This window comes from Biomphalaria glabrata, chromosome 4 (genome assembly GCF_947242115.1).
Source record: "Biomphalaria glabrata chromosome 4, xgBioGlab47.1, whole genome shotgun sequence".
In the NCBI taxonomy this organism is placed as follows: domain Eukaryota; kingdom Metazoa; phylum Mollusca; class Gastropoda; family Planorbidae; genus Biomphalaria; species Biomphalaria glabrata.
This window is the reverse complement of record NC_074714.1, coordinates 17,547,916-17,565,150: the sequence shown is the minus strand read 5'-3', so window position 1 is coordinate 17,565,150 and position 17,235 is coordinate 17,547,916. Positions and strand designations below refer to the sequence as shown.

At 35.0% G+C, this 17,235-nt stretch overlaps 1 protein-coding gene across 1 annotated transcript; it reads right to left on the bottom strand.

Annotated features, from left to right (window-relative positions):
* Positions 1-111: 111 nt before the first annotated feature.
* Positions 112-15,435, bottom strand: LOC106077397 (uncharacterized). The gene is made up of 14 exons (XM_056027912.1): positions 15,292-15,435; positions 14,968-15,028; positions 14,439-14,499; positions 14,272-14,307; positions 14,066-14,135; positions 13,233-13,345; positions 8,570-8,593; positions 8,181-8,198; positions 7,973-8,054; positions 6,380-6,437; positions 3,538-3,589; positions 2,796-2,883; positions 1,591-1,706; positions 112-210 (listed from the first exon to the last, which is right to left on the bottom strand). Exons 5-14 carry the CDS (start codon positions 14,119-14,121, stop codon positions 140-142), a joined length of 678 nt encoding a protein of 225 aa, XP_055883887.1. The 5' UTR covers positions 14,122-14,135; positions 14,272-14,307; positions 14,439-14,499; positions 14,968-15,028; positions 15,292-15,435; the 3' UTR covers positions 112-139.
* Between the last annotated feature and the right edge of the window lie 1,800 nt (positions 15,436-17,235).

The following is a 17,235-nucleotide window of genomic DNA, read 5'->3' as shown; positions in this document are numbered from 1 at the left end:
TTTCTGAGAGAAATCCTAAAAATTCAAAATGTAGAGTCCTTTCGAGATTTGAATTAAAGCGTTATCGGTTTGGAAGGTAAGCGCTATAACATTCGGCCTCAATTTTCTAAGCTTCTATTAAAATTCCTGAATTCTTTTTTCACGGTCGACTCCAAGTGTGATAAGTAAGTGAGGACTTACTGAGTGGTGGGTAAACATCGTTGGTGATATCTGTCAACAAAGTAAAAGTAGAGTGAGAGCAGTACAGACAGAATGTTTTTAATACAATGATAATCATATCATCAAAACTATTTTTAAAACATGAAAGTTTAAATCAAATTTAAGAAACGAACAGCGAACAGACTATACACACGTAAACCAAAATACTGGCAGATCAATTGAGATTAATCAATAGATATATCGTTACCAATATTGAAAAATAAGCTTTCCAAGTATTTCATGTGTAAATGGAAGAAAAAGAACGCAGCTTGAAACTCAATTTTTGCTAAAGAAAATGGTTGAGAACCACTGAACAAAAAACATCATTATTCACCTAATGAAAGAAGGAAATGATAAATAATCTTAATCTGTACATCGTCTTATTCACAGGCAGGCGAGGGGGGAAGCCATGTTCTACATGTGGTCTTTGAACCCATCTTATAAACTTTCCGTTTGGTTAGGTTTGATAATAAGTATAGTTCAGGTTCGGTTCAGTCAGATCTAAAGTTCAAGTTCAATTTGTTGTTTTAGGAAAGTAGGCAAGAACTAAACTAAGTTATAAGGGTCAGTGCAGTTAATTAGTTTCAACACTTGAACTTGAAACTTTCAAGGAATAACGATAAAACACAAATAATTAGCAACATCAAACATCGAAAATCATAGTTTATAAACTTTAAGTACACTAAACAACGTATTAGATATGTGATAAGTAATGATTTGATATAGAATACAAATAAATTTAGTTTAATTAGCCTACTGTCAGGGCTGCATGTTTTATTTAAGAAATATCAGCATTTCTAATGTTTCTGGGCTTGGCATAACCCTGCGATCGCTCACTGTCAATCCACACATTGAGAATACCCTTTGACTGGTATTAACTGAAATAAGGAATCTGAAGCTTATTTTCAAAATCATTCTCTTTCCAAAATTGCGAAGCCTCACAATCAGTCACGTGCAGTGTCAAGTATTTTTCAGGCTCATGTCTCATGGCATTAGTATAGAGTCACTTCTGTTTTGAAGTCTGATTCAGGGTCAACTTCACTCTTTTCGGAAAGAGACTGTTGAACTGAATGACTATTCACCATAACATGTGCACTATAGGAGTGCTCTGATACTATCGGATGTGTTGAAGAAGACTTTATTTTGTCTATCATATTGCTCATCTCTGACGGAACACAGTCACAACGCTCGTCTTTCGCAAAAGACAAATATTTGAAACAATGCAAAGTGTTGAAAGTTGGTGCAATGATAGGATACTATTTTCTTCATCCAACCTGGACAAAAAATGTCTCCTATACGCTGTACTGTGTATATAACATTCTTGTTGTACGTGTTTTCTAGTCTATTTTAAAAAATAATTATTTAAGTTTAGGAAAAGTCTCGAATACTTACCACAAGTATTGTTTGTTAACGTGAGCAAAGTGTTGGCTTGTACAAACAAAGTTCTCAGATAAATGTCGTCCGAACAGGGAAATGTCTTCAAGAGTTGGAAAATGTCTTTGACTTTCCTGTGAACACAAACAAATCCACGAAATAGTATCATCTCCAGTGTTAATGCTTCTTGTAATTAGAGGGCGGATCTAGAACATTATAGTGTGGGAGCGACTGTTTTCTTAACAAACTAAACTCCATATACCGCCCCACCTTGACCCCCGAGTGCTACGCTTTTATCATACTCTTTAGATCATAACGGGTTAAACGGGCACCGCCACTCTTGCATTTTATGACAAAGCTTATATCAACTCAAAAGTGTCTCCTATCTGTCCGTCTGGTAAATGGTTATAACATGCTGTTTCTACCACGTCCCATTCTCGAGTTGTAACTATGCACAATTATTCATTGTACCTGACAAAACATGAATCAATAAAAAAAAATTAACCAAATAGTTATTAATTATAGGTGATTAATTATTTTGTTTCATGACAATGTAAAGGGATTAAATGCTACGTAATGAGAGATGTGGATGTGTATATGGATTTATTCTCCTTATTTCGTTTGTCACGCGTGTTCTCCCACATACCATTCTTGGATCAAGTTGAAATTCTGCATAATTCTTCATACTCATCGACATTACAAGAATCAATACAAAAATTAACCAATTAGGTAATCAATTAGTTGTAATTAATTAATTTTGCTTTATATAGAAGAAAATGAACTAAAATTTGCCATCTTGAGATAAATGGCAATAATTAACGAATAATTTCATTTAGCTTAGCTTTGTTTTTTAAAAGTATCCTTTTTTTCCTTTTTTTTTTTTTTGGGGGGGGGGGTAGTTTCATTAATTATATATTCGTAGGGTAATTAGTGTATATTATCGATTTGCTGTGATCGCAAGTCGTTGTATTTTTAAAGTACCTCTATTGAGTAGAGTAAAGTGTACTGACACTCATCTCAGATAAGAGGCTTGCCCTGTTTTCTCCACTCGTCACCCTCAAAGTGTGCCACAAGTACATATTGTGTTGCCTACGCAGCTTATTTAAATTAAGTCAAGTTTTTTTTGAGTGTGCATGTGAGTGCGTTAGTGTGTGTATGTATGTCTGCGTGTTTTTACAGTTTCTTCGACCAAGTCTTAAAACCTGACTACATGCACTACTCACCCACATTTCGACTGCTCGGTAGTGTTACTAAGAATCATCAAGGTCATCTCCTGTCCGAAAGTCTCCATCGATAGCATACAACTTTGATCTGCGTACCATTGATAAGTTCAAGCAAAATTACACCAAGATCTTACTGCAGCAATATTTGGTTAATATTATACACATAAATGCACTACCGGTACAAAACTCCAAATTAGCATTTCATTGATTTAGTTTTGTGATATATAAAAAAAAAAAAGGTTTAGGCCCTATTAATCTGTAATGTAAAAAACATTTCGTTCTAAGTTGTTTTTTTCCTAACTAGGCCCTATATACATTCTCTTTTCTTTTAAGCTATTCTGTATTCATATCTCCTCTTTCACTCTGTCTCTCTTTCTCGTTCCCTTTGTTACTAAAAATTGTGACTTATTTTTGAATGCCTGTTGAGATATTATAAATATTAATTTTCCGTTGACACGCTGCCAGAGGCGGAGTTAGGAATACACAAGACCATAAGCCCATCATTGTTTGGGGCACAACTCTAACCCTAACCTTGGATGACTCAAGTTTGGCTATCCCGACAGTGAATATCGAAGGCCACTTACAGGACTATAAAACAATGGCATGAGAAAGAGAGAGAGAGAGAGAGAGAGAGCTACAGAGAAAGTCAGGAAGAGTCAGACAAAGGAAGAGACAAAGAGAATTATAAAATGTTGCAAAAATGAACCGAAGTATTAAACAGTGAATGACTAAAACTACTTACGACATGCACCAATTCTTGTTCTTTTAATTTCATCCTCATTGATTTGTTTGATCTGTTCATTAACAAAATAATGGATGAAACTTTTAAGAAATGTTTAGCAAAGATCCTTATTCTACAGCCAATAAATGTGGACACAGCGGGCAGTATTTAAACTTCAGTTTACTTTATACATATGTAGTGGAGTGAATATCTTTTTAGAAAAACACCGGCCACCCCGATATCCACGTGACCCTTCACCCTAGATGGCACCTTGTGTCCGCGCATGACAAGGCAGACCAACGTGGGCACTGTCCATTCGACCGGCATCTCGTATCGCTGTAATGTCCGTATGTTACTGGACCTAAGTCGTCTCCACTCCCTTTTGTGCTTGGTTCTACACCATGTGTTCGTATGGCTGCAGGTAATCACATTTTACTTATTCATATTAGCTTGTAAATTTAATTACCGGTAGTAGTTTATATAGAATATCACTACCGCGGTTTTTGTTCATGTTGGACTATTCTTATTTTTAGAAGCCAGCATGTAGATGAATTCATTTATTGAAATGCGTACCTGTAGTATTCTATATAGAATGTGAACTGTCCATTTTGTAAATGTATTTTTACAACAAGTGTTTAGATACTGTACTGGCTTTTAAGAAACATTGTATTTGTGAGTGTATAGATTTGTTCTATTTAATTGTTGTAGTTTTTTGTAAGGAAAGTAAAGAGCGAAACTCTTCAAACAATGTATATTAGTTTTATGTAGAACAACTAGTTGATTTATTTTTAGAGAACTACATTGTCTTTTATTTTTATAATGTTTCGGGTGTTCCATATCTCTCTTGTGTTTGAATAAGAGAGGTTGGTTTACACTATATGATTTTCTTTTCGTTTTTTGTTAAGATTTAGTATTTAGACTTTGATGTTGTGTGAACAACTTGGTCTAACCATTTAGGCTTATTAATTATGTTTAGTTTATGTTTATTTGTAATTATGTTTTATGTTTGCCTTTGGCAGGTCTTTAATATAATATTATAATAAACAGTTTTGAATCGCCCTACGAGTCGCCTTGTCCTTTAGTTTGTTCTGTGCCAAACCCACCACACATAAAAATATAGTCGGAACGTTGATTTAATGTGGGAAAGTAATGTTGGCATAATGAATCATATCAAGTTTTACTTTTACAAACTATGCAGTTTTATTATAAACAAAAGATGCGAAGAGAAAGGGGGGCGTAGCTTAAGACATAAACCTCAAAAAAATGTTTCTAAAACACTCGTACTGATACCACCAAAGTTCTCCTCCAGGCCATAGAACTAACGGCTAGCAAGGGTGTTGCCTGTTCCTCACAATAATCAACCACCTATACTAAACCACGTGAGGCGTGATTCACTAAATGGGTAAACTTCAGTTCAGACGGGTCTATGAGATGTCCACGGGGGTCTGGGTCTACAATAATAGATTTCATTTAACAGGTCGTGACTTAAAATAATTTTTACATCCCATTAATGTAATTATTTCATACACTAACATATGATTTGTACCTTAGTTAATCTTTTCAATATTTATCCTGCTATTTAAACGAAAAATTGTTGTATTTAATGTCAATATTTATTTAAATAGCTTCATTTTGTCTACATGTATGTAATGTTTCACAGAAATAAATGTAGTTGTAAAGCGTTGATTATTTAAAATTTGTCATTCCTTTCTCATCAAGCAAGCGGTTGCCTAAGTGCCTATTTTATGACGATATGAAACCAATCAAGCTGGAGGATCATCTGAAACAATGCCACCATGACAACAATAGATCATGATTTGAAAAACTTTTGAACACTCAAAGATTAAGTTCAGAATTAGACCCACAAAATCTCTCTTCGGCATCATATAGAGAAGATGGTGGTGTGTAAGCGTCTTACAGGATCTCCTTCATCATCATAATCTCTCTACTTATAGCCAAATACGGAAAACACAATAGATAAAACATTGATTTTACCAGCTGTTGTAGTTTAAAAAAATGTTTTACACAAACCTGCATCTGATATTATTAAAAGAAATTCTTTAAGCAGCAATACATTTCAAAGTCGCATCTGTGTTATGAGTTATAACATTAAAAGCTTCTTATGTAACTCTTTAAAAAAAAACGACATATATACAGTTTGGGATCAGCGGCGTCATAGGTTCTGACAGGGTGTAGCCCTGTGGGCTGGGCTCGGCTCCTTAGTTTTCTTCAGGGTTTACCCACAAAACCTTTCCCATGTTTGGGTATAGTTGCAAGGTTTGAATTCAGTTATCCTTCTGCTAGGTGGGTCGCTAGCCAAGGCTAATGAGCCCTTCCTGCTCGAATCGTACTCGTTTGGGCGGCAGTAACTCGCCTTCGCCCCTTCTCCTGTCAGTGAAAACAGCTCCGCGGACTCAATATTTGAGCCACACGTTAAAGATTTAAAAAAATAGACGTGAAACTGATCTTTGCGAAAACTTTTACAAATTAATTCATGAATTTCTTAATATTTAATGTTTGACTACTTCATAGAACAACAAAGTCCTATGTCAAACATAATATCCGTAGCAACGGATGATACACCCGCAAAAAGAAAAAATATGTTTGTTTTTTTTCAAATCGGTTTAAATTATTTTTTTCACTAAAAAGGAAATGTATCTCTATCACTAAATATGTAGCTTTAAATTACGTTTTCACTATTCAACTCACTACATTAAGAAATTAGTTTTAAAAAAAATGTTGAAGAATTTGGAAAAATGTGTAAGTTAAGCAGGGGGTCTACCAAAAATCAGAAAACATGGCAAGGGGTCTATGAGACAAAAAAGTTTGGGAACCACTGATCTACGTTACCCCCCTGTCTCACCTTGTCAGCTGTGTAACAGCTAGATGTAGCAGCGCATAAAACAAACGAGCTGAGGTCACTGGAAATTGAAGAACATAAGTGAAATGGTTAGTTCAGGGTTGAGTTGAGTTGACAACACACATACTAGATCTATATAATGTAACATTGGCTAGACTAAACAACGGACGTGCTGTCTGACTAAACCAGACACTTTGGAACAGATAATTGCTTTTGAGAAAATATTTTTTTTAATAAGAAAGAAACTACTTCGTATATGCTACCTTCACATTTAATAACTTCTTGTTTTTTTTTTTGTTTTTTTTTGGGGGGGTGGGGCTTATACAAAGCTTATATCAACTCACTCTGTCTGGTACAGAGCTTATATCAACTCACTCTGTCTGGTACAAAGCTTATAGCAACTCACTCTGTCTGGTACAAAGTTTGTACACTTTATTTCTCCGATAACAAATCTCGTATTAAGCTGAAACTTTGCACAATTATTTTTACCTGATAAAACCAAAATCAATTTTAAAAATTAACCAGTTAGTTTATTAACTATTGGTAATTGATTATTTCGTTTGGTTTCTTGGATAAGGGAAAGAAATAGTACTCAACCGAAATGTCGGTGGAAGCTGTATTAGTACCCTTTATATTAGTCTTATAACGTAAAGTGAACCTTCAGTTAGGTTACCTCACTCGCTTTCTCCTAAATCTAACCTCCAAAAATTAATTTTAATTCTAATCATTGATAAATACTCTATAGATCATTATGCGGAAAAAAAAGGTTTTAATTTCATACCAAAATGGCCAGATTTTGATGGAACTATAATTTTTAAAATGAGCCAAATTCATATTTTCACATTGTGACTGGTTTTGTCAAACTATTGTTACAAATCTCACTATCCAGGCTCTCTGCAAACTGCACCATACACCACCAACTTAAAGAACTTGACAAGTCAGGGCTCCAAAATAACGTAAAGGTTTAATGTCCATAAATAACAGCCAATACTGTACAATTGGCAGCACGTAGAACAGTACAAATAGCTCTGCGATAACACCGTTCCGCCGTATCAAGTCTTGCACTGGCCTCCCCGTCTCGTTCCGGGCTTGCACTGGGTTCAACATTTCGGGACTGACTTCACACACTTGGGCTCGTTGTGTCGGACTCGATCACAGACCAAGATCAAGACGCCGTTCGTCTCAACTGTACCTGACAGTACTCCGCACTGAACCGTCGTAATGCTCCGTACAGGACCACACCGTTGAACTGTGCTGTAGTCGACCGTGTTCTGAACTCCTGTCGTGAACCCGCTTTCTGAACCGTCTTGACTGCGACACCTCCGCTCTTTATATAGGGTCCCTACTGGCCTTCTCGAACCGGACAGAACGCCGCTCGACGTTTCTAGGTGGTCAGGTGACTACAACTCTCGTGACGCTGTGATCCTTCCCGAACCGTCCTGTTGACACGACTCGGCTGACAGTCGTACCTCGTCACGGTTGACCGCTCGTCTAGCGCTGGCCTGGGGCGATTTGCGTCGGCTGACTACACACACACCACTACCCCCATTAGTGCCACCACCAGGTTTATAACACTATAAAGTGTAAAATATTTACCTGCAAATGTCTGTTGCTGTTGTCTTATTAATGACAGCGTCTATATAGCTATACGTGCAAGATTTAGTAACTAGTTGACAGGCTGTTTGATAATAAGAATTGTAACAAATTTTAAACTTTATACCCTTCACGTTCACAAATTATAGCACTAGTATTATTTCAATGAACCTATTGAGACACAACCATTTAGTATTCTCACTCTACTTACCTGTCAAATTACTTTTACCTATTTAGAAACAAAAAAATAGCAATATTAATATGTAAGAAAGCTTAGCAACTCTGTGCACCACGGAACGACAAATACTCTACAGCAGTGTGTACCAAACTGTTTTGAGGAACCTTTGTGTTTCTAAAACATCTGGAATAACTAGCTAGTAGCCCACGACGTGAATTATTTTCTCTTAAAAAATATGAAAACTGTTCCGCTAAATACTCAGCATGCAGCATGCGCGAAGTGTTCCGTTAAGTAAAAAGTTTTGGAAACACTGCTCTATAGAAAATGTCTTATGTTTGACAGTGTACGTATATTAAAAAAAATATTTGATTCTTTTATCCTCATTAATGTAGATATAATTTTGGTTTTAACTTCGTACTCACCCAACGGGAAAATGTTGTCAAGCACTGTGGATAAAAGGAAAACGAAGAAACATATTTTCAATAACCATCGATCATTGATACAAGTTTTGTTACTTTCAAATCAGTTTCGTTATGAGCGATGAATTTTAGTGTTTCTGGTAGATATAAATAAAAACTTGTTACATTCTTTAAAAGTTAAGAATCAAATTAGTTCTAACGAACATGTCTGATTCCTCTATTCCAAGCAGTTCAATTGCTTTGGTAAACATGTTTGTAAGGATTGGGTGTGAGTTATCGTTTAAGTATAAACCTGTATATGCCATAGTGCCTTACTTATCACAGACACTTTTATCTGTCAATATATTCCGGAAATGTATCCATAAAAAATATATCCCAGACAGCTTCCCCATGCAGCAGATCCCTGGTAACTATCTGCATGAATTATAGGTTGAAATCTAAACTCTAAGACTTTTCAATTATCTGCCACTTTATTCTCTGCCACTTTATTCTCTGCCACTTTATTCTCTGCCACTTTATTCTCTGCCACTTTATTCTTAGCCACTTTATTCTCTGCCACTTTATTCTCTGCTACTTTATTCTCTGCCACTTTATTCTTAGACACTTTATTCTCTGCCACTTTATTCTCTGCCTCTTTATTGTTAGACACTTTATTCTCTGCCACTTTATTCTTAGACACTTTATTCTCTGCCACTTTATTCTCTGACACTTTGTTCTTAGACACTTTATTCTCTGCCACTTTATTCTCTGCCACTTTATTCTATGCCACTTTATTCTCTGCCACTTTATTCTCTGCCACTTTATTCTTAGACACTTTATTCTCTGCCACTTTATTCTCTGCCTCTTTATTGTTAGACACTTTATTCTCTGCCACTTTATTCTCTGCCTCTTTATTGTTAGACACTTTATTCTCTGCCACTTTATTCTCTGCCACTTTATTCTCTGCCTCTTTATTGTTAGACACTTTATTCTCTGCCACTTTATTCTTAGACACTTTATTCTCTGCCACTTTATTCTCTGCCTCTTTATTGTTAGACACTTTATTCTCTGCCACTTTATTCTTAGACACTTTATTCTCTGCCACTTTATTCTCTGCCTCTTTATTGTTAGACACTTTATTCTTAGACACTTTATTCTCTGCCACTTTATTCTCTGCCTCTTTATTGTTAGACACTTTATTCTTAGACACTTTATTCTCTGCCTCTTTATTGTTAGACACTTTATTCTCTGCCACTTTATTCTCTGCCACTTTATTCTCTGACACTTTATTCTCTGACACTTTGTTCTTAGACACTTTATTCTCTGCCACTTTATTCTCTGCCACTTTATTCTCTGCCTCTTTATTGTTAGACACTTTATTCTCTGCCACTTTATTCTTAGACACTTTATTCTCTGCCACTTTATTCTCTGCCTCTTTATTGTTAGACACTTTATTCTCTGCCACTTTATTCTTAGACACTTTATTCTCTGCCACTTTATTCTCTGCCTCTTTATTGTTAGACACTTTATTCTCTGCCACTTTATTCTCTGCCACTTTATTCTCTGCCACTTTATTCTCTGACACTTTGTTCTTAGACACTTTATTCTCTGCCACTTTATTCTCTGCCACTTTATTCTCTGCCACTTTATTCTCTGCCACTTTATTCTTAGACACTTTTCCCTTAGTCTTTTAACAAGTGAAATTAAACCACATTGAAAAGAAATAAATTCTAAAGGTGTGCGTGAAATATTTATTTCGTCAATAAATATTCCAAACAAATTATCTTTTTTTAGGTACAATTTCAAATGCTTTTGTGATCTAAGATTAGCAAAATTTAAATCTCTGTACACAAAGATTGCCGCTGAGCTAAAAGCAGAGCCAGTCTTAGCCCACTGCAACCCATGCGGCTGCAATTGTTTCCGCACTTTCATAGGCACCGAGCTAAATCTAGGTGTAAATTATAAAATTAAAACATTATAGATTTAATATATAATATTAGATTATATAATAATAAGGTTTCCGCGCACTCAGATTTTCCAGGACCTCCTGGAAATCTCCTGAAATCAAAATATACGAAAATGTCATGGATATCTGAAATTATTAAATCTCCTGAAAAAAATAGACATAATTGTCATTTTGGGGTGGCAATCCTACGCGCGATAAAAAAAAGGCTTTGTCAGCTTTCATTAAATAAAAATGTATTGCAAAGACGAATGTATTTTCTAATACAAATTCTTTATTTTGACATTATGCTTATCCCTACCCAGACTGGGTCCCGCGCAATAAGTTTCGCATGGAGCCCCGCAATCGTAAGGGCCGGCCCTGGCTTAAAGTTTTGCTTGAAAATGTTAGGTTGTTTCAACTTGAATGGTATCAGTGGTGATAAAATTTTCTTATCTTTTTTATTTTTTTTATTTTACAAAGCTTATATTACACTTGGTCTGTCAGTCTGTTTCTTTCTTCCATTTTCCTTTCTTGGATCAAATTGAAACATTGCACATTTATTTGTCGTCGATAACAGCACAAGAATCAATAAAAAAAAATTAACCAATTAGTTGATTAGTTAGTTGTGGGGTAGGGTTAGGGTTAATTTAGTTTTTATGAAAAAGGGGAAATAAATTTTGTAGTATTGAGAAATGTGGCGCTAAAATTCAGTTTTTTTCCTTAAAATGAACTTTTTTAAAAGGATTTTTTATCGGCCCCAGAAAGGGGAAAAGACGCTATTAGTTTTGTCCGTCTGTCCGTCCGTCCCGTTTAGATATCAGAAACTAGAGGGAGAAAATGAAAATCGGACATCATGATATTTTAGATCATTCAAATTTCTGATGCAACGGTTAGTTTTTTCTTTTCCGAAAGAGAACCATCTAATTTTTTAAATTATCTATGCAAGCAGATTTTTCAAAAAAATACACCACGTTTCAATGAAAAACTTCAGGGGAGGTACGTCTTTTAAAAAGGTCACAGACTTCTTCATTAATAAATCAAGCTTCATTCATAGATTCGCGCATTGGTACAAAATATTTGCATCTAAGGTCACAATGGAAAATATCAATGGATCATTATAAAATAGATTTTCCTTTTATTAACTAGCTCATGGAATAGAAAAATGATTCAAATGTTGTTTTTAAAAAAGAATTTTGATATGAACTTCGTTTTAGTTATAAGTTTCAATAATAACGAACTACTTTTATAGCGCGCAATTTTGACATATCCCAATTATAGGGGCCTACACTTAACAGTCTAAATAAGACTAAAGTCATAGGAGTTCTAGTCTAGATATAGATAGTAGATTCTATATCAAGATTCTATATCTTTTTCAGATCTAAATCTAGACTTAGATCTAGACTTAGATCTATATCTAGACTTGATCTAATTCTAGATCTAGACTTAGATCTAGTTCTAGATCTAGACCTAGACTCAGTGGCGTAGCATCCATGGCGCGAAGGGGTTCTATGAACCCGGGCCCACGACCAATAGGGACCCACAGCTGTGGCGTAGCAACCATGGCGCGAAGAAGATCATTTCGCTTGGGCCCATGACTCATGGCCAGTTGGGGCCCACAACTTAGGAAGAACATTTGTTGTTCATTTGAAACACTTTTAAGTCGTTTAACTCTGTTCAGAAGTTGTAAAAACATTGACTTTTAAGAAACTATTACTTATATGCAGTCATAACTGAATCAAACATTATGACATAATTACTTTTTTAAAAAAAAAGGTACGATCTTTACACTTAGATTACTCATTTTTTTTTTGTCACACATTAAATTTGTCTTATTGGTTGGAGGGGGTCCCACCAAGATGTTCTTGAACCCGGGCCCACGGGTACCTTGCTACGCCACTGCCTAGACTTAGATCTTGAATCCATATTTAGATCTAGAACTAAGTCTAGATCTAGCTAGATCTAGGTCTAGTTTGTATGACAAATGACAACAAAGATATTAATTTGTATTTGCGACGCAAAGTCTTGTCAATCTAGGTCAAGAATTTTTTTTCCTGTTGCCAATTTATCTAATTTTGTAAGAAGAATAAATCTTTTGTCACCTCCAAACTATCATACATCACGAAATTTGAGAGACAACACTGTTCTCCAAACTATCATACATCACGAAATTTGAGAGACAATACTGTTCTCCAAACTATCATACATCACGAAATTTGAGAGACAATACTGTTCTCCAAACTATCATACATCACGAAATTTGTGACAGTTGTAAAACAGATTTAATTGTATTTAAGAAATACAATATACCAAGGGGGGTCCTAATGTTCCACTGATATACCAAGGGGGGTCCTAATGTTCCACTGATATACCAAGGGGGGTCCTAATGTTCCACTGATATACCAAGGGGGGTCCTAATGTTCCACTGATATACCAAGGGGGGTCCTAATGTTCCACTGATATACCAAGGGGGGTCCTAATGTTCCACTGATATATCAAGGCCTGAGTTTTGTGACTAGTAGAAGTACAGTAAAAGTCAGTTTCATAGTTTGTTGCATATTTCATCATTCAACATTTGATGGAGTTATTTACAGATATACGTTTTTATTCTGATTACTTTTATTAAATATATATTCTATTCTTAATATATCACTGGTGTGAAGTGTCGATGTTGAAGACAAGTAAGGAGTTCACAATAACTGATGTATCAAGGGAGGGTTACACTTGTTCTACAATATTACTTACCACATCCTGTTAAATTCTTTGTCTGGTTATTGAAGATGACATTCCAAAGCCTCAACATCGGGTCATTGGCGCAATTCAAATCAACTATACATTGGGCTGACTCTTGTGTTTTTCTAACAAGAATCAAAAGTAAAAATTGACATTAACTTGGTCCTAAGTCCATGTCATGTATGTGCAATTATATTGTATTGGTCTGTTTGGTCATTAAATATTAACAAACTAGTAATAGGTTTAAATGGTTTGAATTACAAAATAATTGAAGACGTTAAGAGTGATAAGTTTATCAAAGACATTCAGAATGGTGTAGCTATCAAAGACATTCAGAATGGTGTAGCTATCAAAGACATTCAGAATGGTGTAGCTATCAAAGACATTCAGAATGGTGTAGCTATCAAAGACATTCAGAATGGTGTAGCTATCAAAGACATTCAGAATGGTGTAGCTATCAAAGACATTCAGAATGGTGTAGCTATCAAAGACATTCAGAATGGTGTAGCTATCAAAGACATTCAGAATGGTGTAGCTATCAAAGACATTCAGAATGGTGTAGCTATCAAAGACATTCAGAATGGTGTAGCTATCAAAGACATTCAGAATGGTGTAGCTATCAAAGACGTGCTGATATTCCATTCAGAACTGAGAGCAAGTGCAGGAGATTAAAAGCTGGTTTTGGTATCATTCCTACGATTGGGAGTAGAATACATCAAATCGATATTGACAGAGACCCTAAACATGTATAGCAAAGATATAAAAAAAAAGAGATAATACGTAGACCATGAATAATGTTATATAAGGAGAAGGCATTTAACAAATCTAAATAAAAATGACCTTACTGGCATTTAGTGGTACTGTTTGATCTGTATTTTGTAATGGTTGCGCACTGCATCATGGCCTCGGAACATTCTAAACATTGAAAAAAAAACTTCTTTGGAAATCATATTGTGTTAATACATTGCACATCATGGAATTACTTTAATACAATCGTGTTATATTCTTGAGTAGCTATTTAGTTTATAATAATTTACCAGTTAGAATTTACCTTCGAAAGTAAGACTGCTCTTCAAGCTGGGTATAACTTGGAATACAAATAAATAAGGAGTTTAGCAAATATTATTTATAACTTATTTGTTTCAGTTCTAATTTGGAATTCTTGAATCTTATTCCCATTATTGTTAATGATGAAAATAAGATAAAACAAAGACTTACTGCAAGAAGCATTGGGACTTATTCTAGCTCTCTCTTGATCCAAGAGAACTTTGGAGTTGATCTACAGAGTAGTAGACAAAAAAAAAATAGACTGTATTGAACTAGACTGTATTTTATTAAATAAACTTTTTTGTTACATTTTCTTTCACAATAGAAAGTAGTCATGTTTTAGTGTGTATGTTGTTGTTGTTGTGACAACTTTGGAAACGTTTTGGACATGATCTTTATATGAAACTTTCTGCATGTATCTTAGTGAACACTTCATGTAATAACGCTTCAATCTCGAATATAAGGAAAAACTTAATGCTACATACACTTCTTCTATCTGATTTTTTTACAGTTTTTTTTTTGTTGGTTTCCCAATAAAAAAGGTAAATCAGACTCAAATTATAAAAGTCAGTATGACGCATTTTTTTTTCAAAAATTAATAAGTCAAATAAGTTGAATTTGTTTTGACCCAAGTGAGCGTTAAAAATAAAAAGACCGCTGCCAACTAAGCATCTTTTATACTTATTTAATTTTTTTTTACCTCTGTGTCGTTGGTACATGTGCCCGTACTCTTTAAGCATTTAGCGTAGTTGGCAAGTTCACTGAAATATTAAAGAATATGTGTTTGAAAAAAAACAAAACAGAAACAACAAATCGAATCAATTGCATTCTTAACAAATGTATTTATAAGCTTCTTCAATTCAAATATATAATTGATCAAACAAATGTCTTAAGAATTTACATTTTTATAAAAAAAAAAAGAAACTTTAAATAAATTTGTTAAACATTCACTGCACAATTATAAGTTATTTAAGATTATCTGCATTGGCTAGACTGTGTTGTTTATAAAGAGGAGGTAACATACTTGCACACCGCTTGAGAGTCGCTGATGTCAAGTGTATCCAAGACGTACAGTGTGTCAACATAAGAGAAAACACAAGCTCTTGTTTTGGCTGGACATACTGGGGAAAAAATATTTTTGTTTTACAGTTGTGGCAGCATCTTGCTCAAACACAAATCTATATATAGGCCAGTGTTAGGTCAAAATTTTTTAGACCCGGGTGTAAAACCTAAAGAAATGTTGTTGTTGTTGTTGTTTTTTGTTTGTTTGTTTAAGTGACAGAGAAGATCTGTGAATGAATGCAAAATAAGATAACCATATAGAAACTTTAAAAGTTTCACAATCCAAAGAAAAAACGGCGAGTGATGATACAGTTCGGCATCAGCGGCCCCGCAGGTTCTACCTGGGTGTAACATTGCTGTTACAAACTGCCTAAGGCTCTCCGGCTCCTGATTTTTCCTCCGGGTTGACTCCCAAATCTTTTCACACATTTCGATGTTAGCTGTAAGGCAGTACAGATTTCTCGTAGGGGGGTAGAAAGTAGTAGCGAAAAGTATTTCGATGTTAGCTGTAAGGCAGTACAGATTTCTCGTAGGGGGGTAGAAAGTAGTAGCGAAAAGTATTTCGATGTTAGCTGTAAGGCAGTACAGATTTCTCGTAGGGGGGTAGAAAGTAGTAGCGAAAAGTATTTAGATGTTAGCTGTAAGGCAGTACAGATTTCTCGTAGGGGGGTAGAAAGTAGTAGCGAAAAGTATTTCGATGTTAGCTGTAAGGCAGTACAGATTTCTCGAAGGGGGGTAGAAAGTAGTAGCGAAAAGTATTTAGATGTTAGCTATAAGGCAGTACAGATTTCTCGTAGGGGGGTAGAAAGTAGTAGCGAAAAGTATTTAGATGTTAGCTGTAAGGCAGTACAGATTTCTCGTAGGGGGGTAGAAAGTAGTAGCGAAAAGTATTTCGATGTTAGCTGTAAGGCAGTACAGATTTCTCGTAGGGGGGTAGAAAGTAGTAGCGAAAAGTATTTCGATGATGGATGTGCCAAAATATGTAGGTCGCAGCGGTGTCTGCGTATCCACGTAAAATACTGCTTTCCTCATTAATCTTCAGACATGAAAACAAGACTTATTACTACATTCAGGACTTGTTAAGGTTTTATATTTGAGGCAGTTTTACAGAAGATGTCTTGATAATACTTGATATATGACGCAGTCCTATCTTGATGAAATTATTTGTAAAAAATCAAGCAAAACATTGGGGTTTATTAAACAAGATTTTTACAAATCAAACAGGGACATAAAATTAATTTAATTTAACCTATTTAACCTTAGTTAGGCCAATATTATAATATTCAGCCACTGTTTGGGATCCCTCAACTCAAGGAAACAAAGAAACTGGAACAGATATGAAATAGATCAGCGAGATTTATAACAAACGAATATCAAATTTGATTAGATTTACACCATTAATAAAAGCACTAAACTTCAGGACAAAAGAATAAAAAGTAAAGTAACAATAATACATAAAACACTGAACCATAATTTACAAATACAAAACAAAACCAAATAAAATGCTCAGAAAGAACAAAGAGGCACATTTCTTATTCCATTCGCTAGAACAAATTCAAACAAGTGCTTCTTCTTCCCTAGTACCATTAGAGAGTGGAATGGGTTACTTGAAACAGCCAGGGAAGCCAACGACTTAGCAGAGTTTAAGTCATTGATTAATATGCATGACGAGATTGACACATGAAATGCGTAGGACGTGATTATCTTATCTTTTTTAAAGTAACGTCTGTTACCTATAAGATATGAAGATTTAAGAAAACAACTTTGTTCTCGAGGTAAGTGTCATTGAAAATCCCAACACACCCAGATGGTTTGCTATCCATTTGACGTGATCTTTTGTATTCTTGATGTATGTAATTTTAAAATTCTCAGATCTTCCGCAAATTCATGAAATATATCTGGTCGT

Bases quoted from the DNA above. Each gene is read 5' to 3' on its own strand.
- LOC106077397 (XM_056027912.1), bottom strand. From the start codon at position 14,121: ATGATGCAGTGCGCAACCATTACAAAATACAGATCAAACAGTACCACT. The intron at 3,590-6,379 runs GTGAGACAGGGG...GTTAATGAACAG, and splicing joins GCTGTTACACAGCTGACAAG to ATCAAACAAATCAATGAGGA. The intron at 2,884-3,537 runs GTAAGTAGTTTT...AATGGTACGCAG, and splicing joins AACAAGAATTGGTGCATGTC to ATCAAAGTTGTATGCTATCG.